The sequence below is a fragment of the Hippocampus bargibanti genome, linkage group LG19, assembly GCF_051943395.1.
Source record: "Hippocampus bargibanti isolate YZ-2025 linkage group LG19, ASM5194339v1, whole genome shotgun sequence".
NCBI lineage: Eukaryota > Metazoa > Chordata > Actinopteri > Syngnathiformes > Syngnathidae > Hippocampus > Hippocampus bargibanti.
The window spans coordinates 4,460,434-4,482,881 of record NC_142752.1 but is presented as its reverse complement, the minus strand read 5'-3'; the positions used below and the strand labels follow the sequence as shown (position 1 = coordinate 4,482,881).

The 22,448-nt window shown below is 36.1% G+C and overlaps 1 protein-coding gene across 4 annotated transcripts in view; it reads right to left on the bottom strand.

Annotated features, from left to right (window-relative positions):
- Window positions 1–22,448, bottom strand: part of LOC148883665 (coiled-coil domain-containing protein 85C-B-like) — a 52,190-nt gene that overhangs the window by 7,627 nt on the left and 22,115 nt on the right. For 3 of the 4 annotated variants that reach the window (XM_089022371.1, XM_089022373.1, XM_089022372.1), the window contains 2 exons: window positions 19,926–20,005; window positions 18,105–18,146 (listed from right to left, as the gene is read on the bottom strand). In XM_089022371.1, the coding sequence (XP_088878497.1) occupies window positions 18,105–18,146; window positions 19,926–20,005 (122 nt within the window). The remainder of the gene's footprint in view (window positions 1–18,104; window positions 18,147–19,925; window positions 20,006–22,448) is intronic. The other variant, XM_089022374.1, reaches the window with a different exon arrangement.

Sequence of the window (22,448 nt, the reverse complement as noted above, 5' to 3'; positions counted from 1 at the left end):
GCATTTTTAGCGCAAAAATGACCATGTATAGTAAGGCTTTTTTAGCGCAAAAAACGACCATGTATAGTAAGGCTTTTTTAACGCAAAAAACGACCATTTATAGTAAGGCTTTTTTAGCGCAAAAAACGACCATGTATAGTAAGGCTTTTTTAGCGCAAAAAAACGACCATGTATAGTAAGGCTTTTTTAGCGCAAAAATGACCATGTATAGTAAGGCGTTTTTATCGCAAAAAACGACCATGTATAGTAAAGCATTTTTAGCACAAAAATGACCATGTATTGTAAGGCTTTTTTAGCGCAAATAACGACCATGTATAGTAAGGCGTTTTTAGCGCAAAAAACGACCATGTATAGTAAGGCTTTTTAGCGCAAAAAAACGACCATGTATAGTAAGGCTTTTTTTGTCCAAAAAACCGACCATGTATAGTAAGGCTTTTTAGCGCAAAAAAACGACCATGTATAGTAAGGCGTTTTTAGCGCAAAAAACGACCATGTATAGTAAGGCGTTTTTAGCGCAAAAGACGACCATGTATAGTAAGGCTTTTTTTGTCCAAAAAAACGACCATGTATAATAAGGCGTTTTTAGCGCAAAAAAACGACAATGTATAGTAAGGCATTTTTAGCGCAAAAATGACCATGTATAGTAAGGCGTTTTTAGCGCAAAAAACGACCATGTATAGTAAGGCTTTTTTAACGCAAAAAACGACCATGTATAGTAAGGCTTTTTTAACGCAAAAAACGACCATTTATAGTAAGGCTTTTTTTAGCGCAAAAAACGACCATGTATAGTAAGGCTTTTTTAGCGCAAAAAACGACCATGTATAGTAAGGCTTTTTTCCCCAAAAAACGACCATGTATAGTAAGGCTTTTTTGCCCAAAAAACAACCATGTATGATAAGGTCTTTTTAGCGCAAAAAAGACCATGTATAGTAAGGCTTTTTTAGTGCAAAAAACGACCATGTATAGTAAGGCTTTTTTAACGCAAAAAACGACCATTTATAGTTAGGCTTTTTTAGCGCAAAAAAACGACCATGTATAGTAAGGCTTTTTTAGCGCAAAAACGACCATGTATAGTAAGGCTTTTTAGCACAAAAAAACGACCATGTATAGTAAGGCTTTTTTAACTCAAAAAACGACCATGTATAGTAAGGCTTTTTAGCGCAAAAAAACGACCATGTATAGTAAGGCTTTTTTAACTCAAAAAACGACCATGTATAGTAAGGCTTTTTAGCACAAAAAAACGACCATGTATAGTAAGGCTTTTTTAACTCAAAAAACGACCATGTATAGTAAGGCTTTTTAGCACAAAAAAACGACCATGTATAGTAAGGCTTTTTTAACTCAAAAAACGACCATGTATAGTAAGGCGTTTTTAGCGCAAAAAAACGACAATGTATAGTAAGGCATTTTTAGCGCAAAAATGACCATGTATAGTAAGGCTTTTTTCGTGAAAAAAACGACCATGTATAGTAAGGCTTTTTTAGTGCAAAAAACGACCATGTATAGTAAGGCTTTTTCCCCAAAAAACGACCATGTATAGTAAGGCTTTTTTAACGCAAAAAACGACCATTTATAGTAAGGCTTTTTTTTAGCGCAAAAAACGACCATGTATAGTAAGGCTTTTTTAGCGCAAAAAACGACCATGTATAGTAAGGCTTTTTTAGTGCAAAAAACGACCATGTATAGTAAGGCTTTTTTCCCCAAAAAACGACCATGTATAGTAAGGCTTTTTTACGCAAAAACCGACCATTTATAGTAAGGCTTTTTTAGCGCAAAAAAACGACCATGTGTAGTAAGGCGTTTTTAGCGCAAAAAACGACCATGTATAGTAAGGCTTTTTTTGTCCAAAAAAACGACCATGTATAGTAAGGCTTTTTTCCCCAAAAAACGACCATGTATTGTAAGGCTTTTTTACGCAAAAAACGACCATTTATAGTAAGGCGTTTTTAGCGCAAAAATGACCATGTATAGTAAGGCTTTTTTAGCGCAAATAACGACCATGTATAGTAAGGCGTTTTTAGCGCAAAAAACGACCATGTATAGTAAGGCTTTTTTTGTCCAAAAAAAACGACCATGTATAGTAAGGCGTTTTTAGCGCAAAAACGACCATGTATAGTAAGGCTTTTTTTTGTCCAAAAAACAATCATGTATAGTAAGGCTTTTAGTGCAAAAAACGACCATGTATAGTAAGGCTTTTTTAGCGCAAAAACGACCATGTATAGTAAGGCGTTTTTATTAAAAAAAACGACCATGTATAGTAAGGCGTTTTTAGCGCAAAAAACGACCATGTATAGTAAGGCTTTTTTTAGCGCAAAAAAACTACCATGTATAGTAAGGCTTTTTTTAACGCAAAAAACGACCATGTATAGTAAGGCTTTTTTAAGGCAAAAAAACGACCATGTATAGGAAGGCTTTTTTAACGCAAAAAAACGAGCATTTATAGTAAGGCTTTTTTAGCGCAAAAAAACGACCATGTGTAGTAAGGCTTTTTTTGTCCAAAAAAACGACCATGTATAGTAAGGCTTTTTTCCCCAAAAAACGACCATGTATAGTAAGGCTTTTTTACGCAAAAAACGACCATTTATAGTAAGGCGTTTTTAGCGCAAAAATGACCATGTATAGTAAGGCTTTTTTAGCGCAAATAACGACCATGTATAGTAAGGCGTTTTTAGCGCAAAAAACGACTATGTATAGTAAGGCTTTTTTTGTCCAAAAAAAACAACCATGTATAGTAAGGCGTTTTTAGCGCAAAAACGACCATGTATAGTAAGGCTTTTTTTGTCCAAAAAACAATCATGTATAGTAAGGCTTTTAGTGCAAAAAACGACCATGTATAGTAAGGCTTTTTTAGCGCAAAAAACGACCATGTATAGTAAGGCGTTTTTAGCGCAAAAAAACGACCATGTATAGTAAGGCTTTTTTTAGCGCAAAAAAACTACCATGTATAGTAAGGCTTTTTTTAACGCAAAAAACGACCATGTATAGTAAGGCTTTTTTAAGGCAAAAAAACGACCATGTATAGGAAGGCTTTTTTAACGCAAAAAAACGACCATTTATAGTAAGGCTTTTTTAGCGCAAAAAATGACCATGTATAGTAAAGCTTTTTTAGCGCAAAAAACGACCATGTATAGTAAGGCTTTTTTAGCGCAAAAAACGACCATGTATAGTAAGGCTTTTTTTAACACAAAAAACGACCATGTATAGTAAGGCTTTTTTAGCGCAAAAAACGACCATGTATAATAAGGTTTTTTTAGCGCAAAAAAGACCATGTATAGTAAGGCTTTTTTAGTGCAAAAAACGACCATGTATAGTAAGGCTTTTTTCCCCCAAAAACGACCATGTATAGTAAGGCTTTTTTAACGCAAAAAACGACCATTTATAGTTAGGCTTTTTTAGCGCAAAAAACGACCATGTATAGTAAGGCTTTTTTCGAGAAAAAAACGACCATGTATAGTAAGGCTTTTTTAGCGCAAAAAAACTACCATGTATAGTAAGGCTTTTTTTAACGCAAAAAACGACCATGTATAGTAAGGCTTTTTTAAGGCAAAAAAACGACCATGTATAGGAAGGCTTTTTTAACGCAAAAAAACGACCATGTATAGTAAGGCTTTTTTGGCGCAAAAAACGACCATGTATAGTAAGGCTTTTTTTGTCCAAAAAACAACCATGTATAGTAAGGCTTTTTTAGTGCAAAAAAACGACCATGTATAGTCAGGCTTTTTTAACGCAAAAAACGACCATGGTAAGGCATTTTTAGCGCAAAAAACGACCATGTATAATAAGGCGTTTTTTGCCCAAAAAACGACCATGTATAGTAAGGCTTTTTTAGCGCAAAAAACGACCATGTATAGTAAGGCGTTTTTAGCGCAAAAAACGACCATGTATAGTAAGGCGTTTTTAGGGCAAAAAACGACCATGTTTCGTAAGGCTTTTTTAGCGCAAAAAACGACCATGTATAGTAAGGCGTTTTTAGCGCAAAAAACGACCATGTATAGTAAGGCTTTTTAGCGCAAAAAACGACCATGTATAGTAAGGCGTTTTTTCCCCAAAAAACGACCATGTATAGTAAGGCGTTTTTAGCGCAAAAAACGACCATGTATAGTAAGGCTTTTTTAGTGCAAAAAACGACCATGTATAGTAAGGCTTTTTTAGCGCAAAAAACGACCATGTATAGTAAGGCGTTTTTAGCGCAAAAAACGACCATGTATAGTAAGGCTTTTTAGCGCAAAAAAACGACCATGTATAGTAAGGCGTTTTTAGCGCAAAAAACGACCATGTTTCGTAAGGCTTTTTTAGTGCAAAAAACGACCATGTATAGTAAGGCGTTTTTTTGCGCAAAAAACGACCATGTATAGTAAGGCTTTTTTAGTGCAAAAAACGACCATGTATAGTAAGGTGTTTTTTCCCCAAAAAACGACCATGTATAGTAAGGCTTTTTTAGCGCAAAAAAGGACCATGTATAGTAAGGCTTTTTTAGCGCAAAAAAGGACCATGTATAGTAAGGCTTTTTTAGCGCAAAAAACTACCATGTATAGTAAGGCTTTTTTAGCGCAAAAAAGGACCATGTATAGTAAGGCGTTTTTAGCGCAAAAAACGACCATGTATAGTAAGGCATTTTTAGCGCAAAAAACGACCATGTATAGTAAGGCATTTTTAGCGCAAAAAACGACCATGTATAGTAAGGCTTTTTTAGTGCAAAAACGACCATGTATAGTAAGGCGTTTTTAGCGCAAAAAACGACCATGTATAGTAAGGTTTTTTTAACGCAAAAAACGACCATGTATAGTAAGGCTTTTTTAGCGCAAAAAACGACCATGTATAGTCAGGCTTTTTTAACGCAAAGAACGACCATGTATATATAGTAAGGCTTTTTTAACGCAAAAAACGACCATGTATAGTAAGGGTTTTTTAGCGCAAAAAACCACCATGTATAGTAAGGCTTTTTTAGCGCAAAAAACGACCATGTATAGTAAGGCGTTTTTATCGCAAAAAACGACCATGTATAGTAAGGCTTCTTTAGTGCAAAAAACGACCATGTATAGTAAGGCGTTTTTTCCCCAAAAAACGACCATGTATAGTCAGGCTTTTTTAGCGCAAAAACGACCATGTATAGTAAGGCTTTTTTAGCGCAAAAAACGACCATGTATAGTAAGGCTTTTTTAAACGCAAAGAACGACCATGTATAGTAAGGCTTTTTTAGCGCAAAAAACGACCATGTATAGTAAGGCGTTTTTTGTCCAAAAAAACGACCATGTATAATAAGGCGTTTTTAGCGCAAAAAACGACCATGTATAGTAAGGATTTTTTAGCGCAAAAAAACGACCATGTATAGTAAGGATTTTTTAGCGCAAAAAAACGACCATGTATAGTAAGGCTTTTTTAGCGCAAAAAACTACCATGTATAGTAAGGCTTTTTTAGCGCAAAAAAACTACCATGTATAGTAAGGCTTTTTTAGCGCAAAAAAGGACCATGTATAGTAAGGTGTTTTTAGCGCAAAAAACGACCATGTATAGTAAGGCGTTTTTAGCGCAAAAAACGACCATGTATAGTAAGGCTTTTTTAGTGCAAAAAACGACCATGTATAGTAAGGCTTTTTTAGCGCAAAAAACGACCATGTATAGTAAGGCTTTTTTAGCGCAAAAAACGACCATGTATAGTAAGGCTTTTTTAGCGCAAAAAACGACCATGTATAGTAAGGCTTTTTTAGCGCAAAAAACGACCATGTATAGTAAGGCTTTTTTTAACGCAAAAAACGACCATGTATAGTAAGGCTTTTTTTGCGCAAAAAACGACCATGTATATACAGTAAGGCTTTTTTCCCCAAAAAACGACCATGTATAGTAAGGCTTTTTTTGTGCAAAAAACGACCATGTATAGTAAGGTGTTTTTAGCAAAAAAAACGACCATGTATAGTAAGGCGTTTTTAGCAAAAAAAAAAAACGACCATGTATAGTAAGGCTTTTTTAGCGCAAAAAACGACCATGTATAGTCAGGCTTTTTTAGCGCAAAAACGACCATGTATAGTAAGGCTTTTTTAGTGCAAAAAACGACCATGTATAGTAAGGCGTTTTTAGCAAAAAAAACGACCATGTATACTAAGGCGTTTTTAGCGCAAAAAACGACCATGTATAGTAAGGCGTTTTTTAACGCAAAAAACGACCATGTATAGTAAGGCTTTTTTAGCGCAAAAAACGACCATGTATAGTAAGGCTTTTTTAGCGCAAAAAACGACCATGTATAGTAAGGCTTTTTTAGCGCAAAAAACGACCATGTATAGTAAGGCTTTTTTAGCGCAAAGAAACGACCATGTATAGTAAGGCGTTTTTAGCGCAAAAAACGACCATGTATAGTAAGGCTTTTTTAACGCAAAAAACGACCATGTATAGTAAGGCGTTTTTAGCGCAAAAAACGACCATGTATAGTAAGGTGTTTTTAGCGCAAAAAAACGACCATGTATATTAAGGCGTTTTTAGCGCAAAAAACGACCATGTATAGTAAGGCGTTTTTAGCGCAAAAAACGACCATGTATAGTAAGGCTTTTTTGGGTGAGACTTGAACCTGCTTTGTCTGCAGCGCAAACAAGGGCGTATACCTCCACACTACCAGTACCTGTGACTTCCCATTCTCTTCGGTCATAGTAAAGAAAAACTGGTGAGGGTGTTACATTAAAAAAATTGCAACGCCTTTAACATGTTTTTTTTAAGAATGTTGAGCAGGATTTGATCCCTTGCGGTCTGCAGGAAAAGCCAGTGAATGGACCTCTACACCACCAGCGACTGTGATTTACTGTGGAAATGTTGTCATTTTTGACCACAACATGGTCGTTTCTTGCGTTAAAAAAGCCTTACTATACATGGTCGTTTTTTGCGCTAAAAACGCCTTACTATACATGGTCGTTTTTTGCGCTAAAAACGCCTTACTATACATGGTCGTTTTTTTGCGCTAAAAACGCCTTAGTATACATGGTCGTTTTTTGCGTTAAAAAAGCCTTACTATACATGGTCGTTTTTTGCGCTAAAAACGCCTTATTATACATGGTCGTTTTTTTGGACAAAAAAAACCTTACTATACATGGTCGTTTTTTGCGCTAAAAACGCCTTACTATACATGGTCGTTTTTTGCGTTAAAAAAGCCTTACTATACATGGTCGTTTTTTGCGCTAAAAATGCCTTACTATGGTCGTTCTTTGCGTTAAAAAAGCCTTACTATACATGGTCGTTTTTTTGGACAAAAAAAGCCTTACTATACATGGTCGTTTTTTGCGCTAAAAACGCCTTACTATACATGGTCGTTTTTTTGGACAAAAAAAGCCTTACTATACATGGTCGTTTTTTTGGACAAAAAAAGCCTTACTATACATGGTCGTTTTTTGCACTAAAAAAGCCTTACTATACATTGTCGTTTTTTGCGCTAAAAACGCCTTACTATACATGGTCGTTCTTTGCGTTAAAAAAGCCTTACTATACATGGTCGTTTTTTGTGGACAAAAAAAGCCTTACTATACATGGTCGTTTTTTGCGCTAAAAACGCCTTACTATACATGGTCGTTTTTTTGGACAAAAAAAGCCTTACTATACATGGTCGTTTTTTGCGCTAAAAAAGCCTTACTATACATGGTGGTTTTTTGCGCTAAAAACGGCTTACTATACATGGTCGTTTTTTGCGCTAAAAACGCCTTACTATACATGGTCGTTTTTTTGGACAAAAAAAGCCTTACTATACATGGTCGTTTTTTGCGCTAAAAACGCCTTACTATACATGGTCGTTTTTTGCGTTAAAAAAGCCTTACTATACATGGTCGTTTTTTGTGCTAAAAACGCCTTACTATACATGGTCGTTTTTTGCGCTAAAAACGCCTTACTATACATGGTCGTTTTTTGCGTTAAAAAAAGCCTTACTATACATGGTCGTTTTTTGCGCTAAAAACGCCTTACTATACATGGTCGTTTTTTGCGTTAAAAAAGCCTTACTATACATGGTCGTTTTTTGTGCTAAAAACGCCTTACTATACATGGTCGTTTTTTGCGCTAAAAACGCCTTACTATACATGGTCGTTTTTTGCGCTAAAAAAGCCTTACTATACATGGTCGTTTTTTGCGCTAAAAACGCCTTACTATATACATGGTCGTTTTTTGCGTTAAAAAAGCCTTACTATACATGGTCGTTTTTTTGGATAAAAAAAGCCTTACTATACATGGTCGTTTTTTTGCGTTAAAAAAGCCTTACTATACATGGTCGTTTTTTGCACTAAAAATGCCTTACTATACATGGTCGTTTTTTGCGTTAAAAAAGCCTTACTATACATGGTCGTTTTTTGGACTAAAAAAGCCTTACTATACATGGTCGTTTTTTGCACTAAAAAAGCCTTACTATACATGGTCGTTTTTTGTACTAAAAAAGCCTTACTATACATGGTCGTTTTTTGTGCTAAAAACGCCTTACTATACATGGTCGTTTTTTGCGCTAAAAACGCCTTAGTATACATGGTCGTTTTTTGCGCTAAAAAAGCCTTACTATACATGGTCGTTTTTTGCGCTAAAAACGCCTTACTATATAAATGGTCGTTCTTTGCGTTAAAAAAGCCTTACTATACATGGTCGTTTTTTTGGATAAAAAAAGCCTTACTATACATGGTCGTTTTTTGCGCTAAAAAACGCCTTACTATACATGGTCGTTTTTTTGGACAAAAAAAGCCTTACTATACATGGTCGTTTTTTGCACTAAAAAAGCCTTACTATACATGGTCGTTTTTTGCACTAAAAAAGCCTTACTATACATGGTCGTTTTTTGCGTTAAAAAAGCCTTACTATACATGGTCGTTTTTTTGGACAAAAAAAGCCTTACTATACATGGTCGTTTTTTTTGACAAAAAAAGCCTTACTATACATGGTCGTTTTTTGCGCTAAAAACGCCTTACTATACATGGTCGTTTTTTGCACTAAAAATGCCTTACTATACATGGTCGTTTTTTGCGTTAAAAAAGCCTTACTATACATGGTCGTTTTTTGGACAAAAAACGCCTTACTATACATGGTCGTTTTTGCACTAAAAAAGCCTTACTATACATGGTCGTTTTTGCGCTAAAAAAGCCTTACTATACATGGTCGTTTTTTGGACAAAAAAAGCCTTACTATACATGGTCGTTTTTTTGGACAAAAAAAGCCTTACTATACATGGTCGTTTTTTTGGACAAAAAAAAGCCTTACTATACATGGTCGTTTTTTGCGCTAAAAACGCCTTACTATACATGGTCGTTTTTTGCGCTAAAAAAGCCTTACTATACATGGTCGTTTTTTGCACTAAAAAAGCCTTACTATACATGGTCGTTTTTTGTACTAAAAAAGCCTTACTATACATGGTCGTTTTTGCGCTAAAAAAGCCTTACTATACATGGTCGTTTTTTTGGACAAAAAAAGCCTTACTATACATGGTCGTTTTTTTGGACAAAAAAAGCCTTACTATACATGGTCGTTTTTTTGGACAAAAAAAAGCCTTACTATACATGGTCGTTTTTTGCGCTAAAAACGCCTTACTATACATGGTCGTTTTTTTGGACAAAAAAAGCCTTACTATACATGGTCGTTTTTTGCACTAAAAATGCCTTACTATACATGGTCGTTTTTTTGCGTTAAAAAAGCCTTACTATACATGGTCGTTTTTTGCACTAAAAATGCCTTACTATACATGGTCGTTTTTTGCGTTAAAAAAGCCTTACTATACATGGTCGTTTTTTGGACTAAAAAAGCCTTACTATACATGGTCGTTTTTTTGCGCTAAAAAAGCCTTACTATACATGGTCGTTTTTTGGACAAAAAAAGCCTTACTATACATGGTCGTTTTTTGGACAAAAAAAGCCTTACTATACATGGTCGTTTTTTTGGACAAAAAAAGCCTTACTATACATGGTCGTTTTTTGCGCTAAAAAAAGCCTTACTATACATGGTCGTTTTTTGCACTAAAAACACCTTACTATACATGGTCGTTTTTGCGCTAAAAACGCCTTACTATACATGGTTGTTTTTTTGGACAAAAAAAGCCTTACTATACATGGTCGTTTTTTGCGCTAAAAAAAGCCTTACTATACATGGTCGTTTTTTGCGCTAAAAACGCCTTACTATACATGGTCGTTTTTTGCGTTAAAAAAGCCTTACTATACATGGTCGTTTTTTTGGACAAAAAAAGCCTTACTATACATGGTCGTTTTTTGCGTTAAAAAAGCCTTACTATACATGGTCGTTTTTTTGGACAAAAAAAGCCTTACTATACATGGTCGTTTTTTTTGACAAAAAAAGCCTTACTATACATGGTCGTTTTTTGCGCTAAAAACGCCTTACTATACATGGTCGTTTTTTGCACTAAAAATGCCTTACTATACATGGTCGTTTTTTGCGTTAAAAAAGCCTTACTATACATGGTCGTTTTTTGGACAAAAAACGCCTTACTATACATGGTCGTTTTTTGCGCTAAAAAAAAAAGCCTTACTATACATGGTCGTTTTTTTGCGCTAAAAAAGCCTTACTATACATGGTCGTTTTTTGGACAAAAAAAGCCTTACTATACATGGTCGTTTTTTTGGACAAAAAAAGCCTTACTAAACATGGTCGTTTTTTTGGACAAAAAAAAGCCTTACTATACATGGTCGTTTTTTGCGCTAAAAACGCCTTACTATACATGGTCGTTTTTTTTGGACAAAAAAAGCCTTACTATACATGGTCGTTTTTTGCGCTAAAAATGCCTTACTATACATGGTCGTTTTTTTGCGTTAAGAAAAGCCTTACTATACATGGTCGTTTTTTGCGCTAAAAAAGCCTTACTATACATGGTCGTTTTTTGCACTAAAAAAGCCTTACTATACATGGTCGTTTTTTGGGAAAAAACGCCTTACTATACATGGTCGTTTTTTGCGTTAAAAAAGCCTTACTATACATGGTCGTTTTTTTGGACAAAAAAAGCCTTACTATACATGGTCGTTTTTTTGCGTTAAAAAAGCCTTACTATACATGGTCGTTTTTTGCACTAAAAATGCCTTACTATACATGGTGGTTTTTTGCGTTAAAAAAGCCTTACTATACATGGTCGTTTTTTGGACAAAAAAAGCCTTACTATATACATGGTCGTTTTTGCGCTAAAAAAGCCTTACTATACATGGTCGTTTTTTGGACAAAAAAAGCCTTACTATACATGGTCGTTTTTTGCGCTAAGAACGCCTTACTATACATGGTCGTTTTTGCGCTAAAAACACCTTACTATACATGGTCGTTTTTTTGCGCTAAAAAAGCCTTACTATACATGGTCTTTTTTGCGCTAAAAAAGCCTTACTATACATGGTTGTTTTTTGGGCAAAAAACGCCTTACTATACATGGTCGTTTTTTTGGACAAAAAAAGCCTTACTATACATGGTCATTTTTTTGGACAAAAAAGCCTTACTATACATGGTCGTTTTTTGCACTAAAAAAGCCTTACTATACATGGTCGTTTTTTTGGACAAAAAAAGCCTTACTATACATGGTCGTTTTTTGCGCTAAAAACGCCTTACTATACATGGTCGTTTTTTGGGACAAAAAAAGCCTTACGATACATGGTCGTTTTTTGCGCTAAAAACGCCTTACTATACATGGTCGTTTTTTGCACTAAAAAGCCTTACTATACATGGTCGTTTTTTTGCGCTAAAAAAGCCTTACTATACATGGTCGTTTTTTGGACAAAAAAAGCCTTACTATACATGGTCGTTTTTTGCGTTAAAAAAGCCTTACTATACATGGTCGTTTTTTTGGGAAAAAAAACGCCTTACTATACATGGTCGTTTTTTGGGGAAAAAAAGCCTTACTATACATGGTCGTTTTTGCGCTAAAAATGCCTTACTATACATGGCCGTTTTTTTGGACAAAAAAAGCCTTACTATACATGGTCGTTTTTTGCGCTAAAAAAGCCTTACTATACATGGTCGTTTTTTGCACTAAAAAAGCATTACTATACATGGTCGTTTTTTGCGCTCAAAAAGCCTTACGAAACCTGGTCGTTTTTTGTACTAAAAAGCCTTACTATACATGGTCGTTTTTTGCGCTAAAAAAGCCTTACTATACATGGTCGTTTTTTGCACTAAAAAAGCCTTACTATACATGGTCGTTATTTGCGCTAAAAAAGCCTTACTATACATGGTCGTTTTTTGCACTAAAAAGCCTTACTATACATGGTCGTTTTTTGCGCTAAAAAAGCCTTACTATACATGGTTGTTTTTTGCGCTAAAAACGCCTTACTATACATGGTCGTTTTTTGCGCTAAAAACGCCTTACTATACATGGTCGTTTTTTTGGACAAAAAAAGCCTTACTATACATGGTCGTTTTTTGCGCTAAAAAAGCCTTTTTGCGCTAAAAAAGCCTTACTATACATGGTCGTTTTTTGCGCTAAAAACGCCTTACTATACATGGTCGTTTTTTGCGCTAAAAAGCCTTATTATACATGGTCGTTTTTTGCGCTAAAAACGCCTTACTATACATGGTCGTTTTTTGCACTAAAAAAGCCTTACTATACATGGTCGTTTTTTGGGAAAAAACGCCTTACTATACATGGTCGTTTTTTGCACTAAAAAAGCCTTACTATACATGGTCGTTTTTTGCACTAAAAATGCCTTACTATACATGGTCGTTTTTTGCACTAAAAATGCCTTACTATACATGGTCGTTTTTTGCGCTAAGAACGCCTTACTATACATGGTCGTTTTTGCGCTAAAAACGCCTTACTATACATGGTTGTTTTTTTGGACAAAAAAAGCCTTACTATACATGGTCGTTTTTTTGGGAAAAAAACGCCTTACTATACATGGTCGTTTTTTGCACTAAAAAAGCCTTACTATACATGGTGGTTTTTTTGGACAAAAAAAAGCCTTACTATACATGGTCGTTTTTTGCGCTAAAAACGCCTTACTATACATGGTCGTTTTTTGGACAAAAAAAGCCTTACTATACATGGTCGTTTTTTGCACTAAAAATGCCTTACTATACATGGTCGTTTTTTTGCGTTAAAAAAGCCTTACTATACATGGTCGTTTTTTGCACTAAAAATGCCTTACTATACATGGTCGTTTTTTGCGTTAAAAAAGCCTTACTATACATGGTCGTTTTTTGGACTAAAAAAGCCTTACTATACATGGTCGTTTTTGCGCTAAAAAAGCCTTACTATACATGGTCGTTTTTTGGACAAAAAAAGCCTACTATACATGGTCGTTTTTTTGGACAAAAAAAGCCTTACTATACATGGTCGTTTTTTTTGGACAAAAAAAGCCTTACTATACATGGTCGTTTTTTGCGCTAAAAAAAGCCTTACTATACATGGTCGTTTTTTGCACTAAAAACACCTTACTATACATGGTCGTTTTTGCGCTAAAAACGCCTTACTATACATGGTTGTTTTTTTGGACAAAAAAAGCCTTACTATACATGGTCGTTTTTTGCGCTAAAAAAAGCCTTACTATACATGGTCGTTTTTTGCGCTAAAAACGCCTTACTATACATGGTCGTTCTTTGCGTTAAAAAAGCCTTACTATACATGGTCGTTTTTTTGGACAAAAAAAGCCTTACTATATATGGTCGTTTTTTGCGTTAAAAAAGCCGTACTATACATGGTCGTTTTTTTGGACAAAAAAAGCCTTACTATACATGGTCGTTTTTTTTGACAAAAAAAGCCTTACTATACATGGTCGTTTTTTGCGCTAAAAACGCCTTACTATACATGGTCGTTTTTTGCACTAAAAATGCCTTACTATACATGGTCGTTTTTTGCGTTAAAAAAGCCTTACTATACATGGTCGTTTTTTTGGACAAAAAACGCCTTACTATACATGGTCGTTTTTGCGCTAAAAAACGCCTTACTATACATGGTCGTTTTTGCGCTAAAAAAGCCTTACTATACATGGTCGTTTTTGCGCTAAAAAAGCCTTACTATACATGGTCGTTTTTTTGGACAAAAAAAGCCTTACTATACATGGTCGTTTTTTTGGACAAAAAAAAGCCTTACTATACATGGTCGTTTTTTGCACTAAAAACGCCTTACTATACATGGTGGTTTTTTTTGGACAAAAAAAGCCTTACTATACATGGTCGTTTTTTGCGCTAAAAATGCCTTACTATACATGGTCGTTTTTTGCGTTAAAAAAAGCCTTACTATACATGGTCGTTTTTTGCGCTAAAAAAGCCTTACTATACATGGTCGTTTTTTGCACTAAAAAAGCCTTACTATACATGGTCGTTTTTTGGGAAAAAAAGCCTTACTATACATGGTCGTTTTTTGCGTTAAAAAAGCCTTACTATACATGGTCGTTTTTTTGGACAAAAAAAGCCTTACTATACATGGTCGTTTTTTTGCGTTAAAAAAGCCTTACTATACATGGTCGTTTTTTGCGTTAAAAAAGCCTTACTATACATGGTCGTTTTTTTGGACAAAAAAAGCCTTACTATACATGGTCGTTTTTTGCGTTAAAAAAGCCTTACTATACATGGTCGTTTTTTTGGACAAAAAAAGCCTTACTATACATGGTCGTTTTTTTTTGACAAAAAAAGCCTTACTATACATGGTCGTTTTTTGCGCTAAAAAAGCCTTACTATACATGGTCGTTTTTTGCACTAAAAATGCCTTACTATACATGGTCGTTTTTTGCGTTAAAAAAGCCTTACTATACATGGTCGTTTTTTGCGCTAAAAAAGCCTTACTATACATGGTCGTTTTTGCGCTAAAAAAGCCTTACTATACATGGTCGTTTTTTTGGACAAAAAAAGCCTTACTATACATGGTCGTTTTTTTGGACAAAAAAAGCCTTACTATACATGGTCGTTTTTTTGGACAAAAAAAAGCCTTACTATACATGGTCGTTTTTTGCGCTAAAAACGCCTTACTATACATGGTCGTTTTTTTTGGACAAAAAAAGCCTTACTATACATGGTCGTTTTTTGCGCTAAAAATGCCTTACTATACATGGTCGTTTTTTGCGTTAAGAAAAGCCTTACTATACATGGTCGTTTTTTGCGCTAAAAAAGCCTTACTATACATGGTCGTTTTTTGCACTAAAAAAGCCTTACTATACATGGTCGTTTTTTGGGAAAAAACGCCTTACTATACATGGTCGTTTTTTGCGTTAAAAAAGCCTTACTATACATGGTCGTTTTTTTGGACAAAAAAAGCCTTACTATACATGGTCGTTTTTTTGCGTTAAAAAAAGCCTTACTATACATGGTCGTTTTTTGCACTAAAAATGCCTTACTATACATGGTGGTTTTTTGCGTTAAAAAAGCCTTACTATACATGGTCGTTTTTTGGACAAAAAAAGCCTTACTATATACATGGTCGTTTTTTGCGCTAAAAAAGCCTTACTATACATGGTCGTTTTTTGCGCTAAAAAAGCCTTACTATACATGGTCGTTTTTTGCACTAAAAAAGCCTTACTATACATGGTCGTTTTTTGGGAAAAAACGCCTTACTATACATGGTCGTTTTTTGCGCTAAAAACGCCTCACTATACATGGTCGTTTTTTGCGCTAAAAAAGCTTTACTATACATGGTCGTTTTTTGCACTAAAAAAGCCTTACTATATATACATGGTCGTTTTTTGCGCTAAAAACGCCTTACTATACATGGTCGTTTTTTTGCGCTAAAAATGCCTTACTATACATGGTCGTTTTTTGGCCAAAAAAAGCCTTACTATACATGGTCGTTTTTTGCGCTAAAAACGCCGTACTATACATCGTCGTTTTTTTGCGCTAAAAACGCCTTACTATACATGGTCGTTTTTTGCGTTAAAAAAGCCTTACTATACATGGTCGTTTTTTGCGCTAAAAACGCCTTACTATACGTGGTCGTTTTTTGCGCTAAAAACGCCTTACTATACGTGGTCGTTTTTTGCGTTAAAAAAGCCTTACTATACATGGTCGTTTTTGGGGGAAAAAAGCCTTACTATACATGGTCGTTTTTGCGCTAAAAACGCCTTACTATACATGGTCGTTTTTTTGCGCTAAAAAAGCCTTACTATACATGGTCGTTTTTGCGCTAAAAAAAGCCTTACTATACATGGTCGTTTTTTGCGCTAAAAACGCCTTACTATACATGGTCGTTTTTTGCGCTAAAAACGCCTTACTATACATGGTCGTTTTTTGCGCTAAAAAAGCCTTACTATACATGGTCGTTTTTGCACTGAAAAAAGCCTTACTATATATGGTCATTTTTTGCGCAAAAAAACGCCTTACTATACATGGTCGTTTTTTTGCGCTAAAAACGCCTTACTATACATGGTCGTTTTTTGCGCTAAAAACGCCTTACTATACATGGTCGTTTTTTGCGCTAAAAAAGCCTTACTATACATGGTCGTTTTTGCACTAAAAAAAGCCTTACTATATATGGTCATTTTTTGCGCAAAAAAACGCCTTACTATACATGGTCGTTTTTTGCGCAAAAAAACGCCTTACTATACATGGTCGTTTTTTGCGCTAAAAACGCCTTACTATACATGGTCGTTTTTTGCGCTAAAAACGCCTTACTATACATGGTCGTTTTTTGCGCTAAAAAAGCCTTACTATACATGGTCGTTTTTGCACTAAAAAAAGCCTTACTATATATGGTCATTTTTTGCGCAAAAAAACGCCTTACTATACATGGTCGTTTTTGCGCTAAAAAACGCCTTACTATACATGGTCGTTTTTTGCGCTAAAAAAGCCTTACTATACATGGTCGTTTTTTTGCACTAAAAACGCGTTACTATACATGGTCGTTTTTTTGCGAAAAAACGCCTAGTAAGGAGTTTTTTCCCAAAATTCGCGCCAGCGTTCACTCTACCCGGAAGTAACACAGCAGTGTGTGGGAACATGTGCACCTGGTCTCCTCATGCTTGTTTCTTTGCGGGTTAATGTGCACACTTTGAACTGCATCCAGGTAAAGGTCAACATTCCTGTGATAAGAGACTTTTGTTCCCTTAAAGCTTTAAGCAGGAAGTTTAAGAACCCCCGTAGAGTCATGGCATTTTTTTTATTCACAATGATTCCCAAGAACTGCTCAAAAGAAAGCACTCAATTCATTTTTGATGTGTGGCTCTTCCTGTGTCGCTCTTGTAGTCTCAAATATTTATACCGCCCCTGGCAAGACGTCCCGGCAAGCCGAGACAAGAGCAACTTCTTTCATGCACTACAGAGCAAAGGTAGCCTTTGCTCACCTTGAAAAAAATGTGTGGTCAACAAGAGCAAAACAAAAAAATGCCATTGACACACACACACACACACACACACGTGAAAAACAAGACCATTTCAAGATCAGATAACTCCAGACCCATATAACTTAGGAATTAACTCTTTTTTCCCCCTGTAAAGTTCCTTACACTGCATTGAATGTTTATGTCCTAAAGCTTAATATTCTGTGGGTCCTGCAATTTGACAAAATGACAAAAACCCTGGCACTTGGTTGGACACATTTTTGCACATTTTCTGGGAATGAATGAGTTTTAATTTTGAATCAAATAGCAACCACGAAATCCTTTTGTTGTTGTTAGCCCTGCTGAGATTGGGGGTCGTCCTGGAATACAAGTTAGCCGTACTTTCTGAATCAAAGCCCCCAGGCGTTTTTGTCCCGGAAAAAAACGACTATGTATATAGTAAGGCGTTTTTGACTCGAAAAAAAAAAAAACGACCATGTATAGTAAGACGTTTTTCGACCAAAAAAATTGACCATGTATCGTTTGCTGTTTTTAGCTTGGAAAAAAATCGACCATGTATAATAAGGTGTTTTTAGCCTTAAAAAACGACCATGTATATAGTAAGATAAAAAAAAAAAAAAAATCAACCATGGCGTTTTTTGGAAGCCGTTCAGACTTAAAAATTAACTATTTGTGCAGATTACAGAGTAAAAAAAAACAGGCAAAATCATTAGGTGCTAATTTATCTTAGCATTAAGACAATGATGGTGAGAGAAAGTCATTTAGAAAATTACCCACAAATTAAGAATTGACAGATGTTCAATGTGTGTATGTTTGTGTGTGGGCCTCCACCCTTTAAAGGTAAAACACTGAAAAGCCGAGCTGAAATCCCGCCACCAGATAGAAAAGCGAGTGGAAAACAAAAACAGTTACCTTCTTCATGTGTATCTGCGATAAACTATAACGGCTATGAGCCTGCAGGAGGAATAAAAACGGCAATACTGTTGACAAGGATTTGAGTACAGTAACTGCAGATATCAGCAATTGATCTTTTTGGAAAAATGAAAACAGTCCACTGAATTAAGTGCAGTGTAACAAAAAAAAATTGAGACCAAATTGTGTGTCTATAATAAACAAACGAATGAATAAAATTTTATTTGTTGACATTTTAGTGAAATTTGAAATGGTCAGTTTTTTTTAATATTAGCATTTAAAATGTAAGAAGAATCTAGCAGAAACAATATCGAGGAGTGATTGTCTACCAAAAAAATTAAAAAGGGAAAATAAATAAATGCGCCGCTTTGATTGAAAATCAAATGAACAAAACAAAATCCATCCTCATCGTTTATGATGAAAGCGAATAAAAAAGGCGACGTCTATCAGACATTTGCCAGAGCGCCCATGTTACATCTAATGAGCAATCCTTACGTCTCCCCGCGCAGACTGACACGACCTCGCCGTGAACCCCTTTACACTTCCCGAAACGACACCCCCCACTCACCCCTCTTCCCCCACCCGCCTCCACACTGGCAAAAACGTGGGCGAAGTCATCGGGAGGTTAACACCGCTGGATTGTATCATTTGGTGTCTGCTTGCTCTTTTGCCACGGGGGGCTAAGCGAGGCTCGCCATTGAACCCTCCGTCATGAATTAAACATGGCTAAACGCGGAGACGTGCGCGGGTAGAGAGACACGGATGACTCTTATCATTTCGTGTTGTGGGTGCTGCTCAAAAAAAAAAAACGCTTCTTGTGGTAGAGTTCAAACATCGGTCGTTCGTGGTGTCTTGTGCATCGAAAATACACCATCAAGCGCCATCCAATTGATCGATTTGAGCTCGCCTTGATTTTTTTTTTTTATACGCCGACGCCTATTCCGCTATTTGGCTTCAATGCGTATGTGGAACTGTCGCGGCTTGGAATTGAAGAGGATTTACGTGGGACAGGAGATGTGAGACAATGTCTTTTGGATGCTACAGCTTCGTGTTTGCTTTCAACATTTAGCTTGTAGTAGACGTACAAATTCCACCATGACGTCCCTGATCCACTGCTGACATGGATGCTTTGATCCTCTCCTCTTTCAACTAGAACTGCTTCATGTCATCACAAAGAGGGTACAGCAAGTCCTGAAGAATGAATGACTCTGTGTCTTTGTGTTGTCATATTTGTTATTTTTTCACATTTTTTTTCCCCAAGATGGCGGCGCGTGAACACGCAGCGGCTCCCCTCTCCCGGCAAATTGGTGTTTTCATGTTTATTATGTTTGTTAAAGTAATTATAAGTGCCTTCCATGCTGGGTCCGAGAGGACAGTAATTTCATTTGTGCTGTATGTCATGCATATTAGCATATTTGACAATAAAGCTGACTTTGACTTTGACTAATGGGTGCAGCGATTAATTGACAACTAACGCAAAATCAAATGAGTTGCTAATTATTTGTGGTCATCGATTAATCATTACATAGCTATTATGTATTATTTTGATAGCTTTTTAGAGTCAAATTCCTCCAAATTTCAGCTTCTCAACAGTAAAGGTCATCTTTAAAATTTGAAAATTCACATTTCCCCATTTTGGGACTATTAAAGGCTTTCAGATTCTGATTCTGCAATATTAAGATGATAAATGATTCAGTGTTTGTAAATCAAAACAATTTCCACCATTGAAATGAATTGAAAGGCCATGAAACAATTCCAATCCTTCAAAATGAAAAAAAAAAAAATGTCAGATGCTTTTATTCAACATCAATGATGCCTTACCTGCGACAGCAGCTTGTTGTTGTCGTCCTCCAGGATTCGTACTTTGGTCTCTAGTTGCCGGATGTAATTGGAGGAGGAATCTGGAGCAAAAGAGGGAGAAGAAGAAGAAGGGAGGAGACACAATTAGCATTTCAAAAGACGTCAAGATGGAGAACACGGAAAACAACAAGGCGGCAGACGGCGCCAGAAAGCCCACAGGTGTCCATAAAGGTTGCCGCGGGAGAACGTTCACGTCACTTAACAGACAACGACCACATTTCGGTTAGCTTTTCCGTATCTAATTTTGAGCTTTTACCTTGAAAATGGCTATTTTAGAGAAGAAACGTTCATATAAGTTAACTGCCGTATTCTCTGGTGTATAAGGCGCATGGGCGTATAAGGTGCACCCCCTAATGAACGCTGTATTTTCAAAGTTTTTCCATATATAAGGTGCACCTTCAATGAATGAAAAAAGTTTTCCAAATATTATACAGTAAAGTCTCGTTATATCGATATTCAAGGGAGTCTGAAAAAATATCGATATAACCGGACTATCGATATATCCGACACTGTTTGCATGTAATTTTCTCCGTGTGTGCATAGAAATAGTATCGATATAACCGGGACTATCGATATATCCGATATCGATATAACGAGACTTTACTGTATATATAAAAGGTTTCCACATATAAGGCACATCACATTATAAGGCGCTAAAGTATATGCTGGGGTTACAAAATACTTCTTTTACGGGGGAAAATGAAGTCTTTGCGAGAAATATTACGGCTCATTATGACTTCAAATATATCGCGCACCTGCATATAAGGCCGATCTTTTGAAGAAAATCAAGGCATTTAAATACATCATTTAATTTTGTCTTATGAGTAAAAAAAAATATATTAAAATATTTAGGAAAAAGTGACATTGAGTGAGATACAGCAAAAACAAATCAAATAAATATACATTATTATATTCTTTATATTTGTGTTTAATTAATGAAATAAATTCGGAAAAAGTGAGAGTGACAAAAATACGCATGTAAAATAATTTACATTTCTTCAATTATTATTTCAGCGAGAAATAAATTTTGGTCTGGCAAATATTAAAAATATTATGAAAAAGTGTTTTATTAAAAACCTACAAAAAAATTACAAAAACAAAAGTATAAATGTGCACATTAAATAATCACACCCTTTAAAAAGCCCATCAATGCAAATGCATTCAACCTGCCATTCCGCTTTTCATCTCTCCATGTGCTCATATGACATCTGCGCTTGGAAAACGGGGAGAAAAAAAAACAGCTGTTCAATGATGTCTGTTTCAAAAACATAAAAATTGCCTGGGCCGTTATCCCCGTCTCACCCTCTCCTCTCTTCCATTCTTTTCCCGCCGCATATTTACGGGGGAAAACAGCAAACTAGCATCACACACATCCATCGCATCACGGTTGAGTTTCCTCGCTCACACGGTGGAGGGTTCAAATGGAGGACAGGAACGACGTGAGGCGAGTCATCCCGGTCCCCATAGGTGGCACCGAGCCTATTCTCCGAAAAAAAGGCGTGTTGCAATCGAAAGCCTGACGCCGCATCGCGAGGGATGGATATGCTTTTGTTTGCTAAGTGGAAAGGCGCTTGACAAGACGCTTTTGTTAGGCAAATACGACTTGATACATATTTATATGAAAGTTTGGAAAATTTTCTTGATGGCAATGCATTACGAGTGCCCCTACCTCAACTACATTACTGATTATCCTTTTAAAAATACAGTAAAGTCTCGTTATATCGATATCGGATATATCGATAGTCCCGGTTATATCGATACTATTTCTATGCACGCACGTAGAAAATTACATGCAAACAGGGTCGGATATATCGATAGTCCCGGTTATATCGATATTTTTCGGACTCCTTTGAATATCGATATAACGAGACTTTACTGTACCTCCAACCTGATGAGCAGAAACGGGAGTGGCGAGCAGTTACATTACGGCAGAAACATTGAGAGCAGCAATACAGATAACAGATGTGATGCAGACATTGATATTTTGTTGCTATGTTGATTATGTACATTGAGCTAAAAAAAAAATGGCTACGAGGAAAATCCCATTTTCGGAGCTTCTACCCTCCAAATAAACGAGGTCTGATTGTACTGTACACTTTGGCAACTCCAGTGTTGTAACACACAAACAGCGACGCCGTGCATATATGAAGACTGGGCCGCCGCTAATCGCTCAGGTTGGGCCTTGTGACCCGCTAATCTGGACTCATCTGATGCCGGCCTGACCTTTGGCTACCAACTCAAGCCGATTACGATGAAGGTTCTTCACAGACCAATGAATGTGCAACCTTGTTTGTTTAAGCTGATCTCCGATTGGCCGGCGGAATGTAAACAGGAAATTTGCTTTACGAGTGGGACTAGTTCAACCTGTATTGTTCCGCTATCAGAAATGCTTAGCGGACACCATCACTTCCTTGTTGTTCTCATTTCACTTTTTTTTCTTCTCAGTCTACTCAAATCAATTGTCTCAATCAATTTCACGCCACC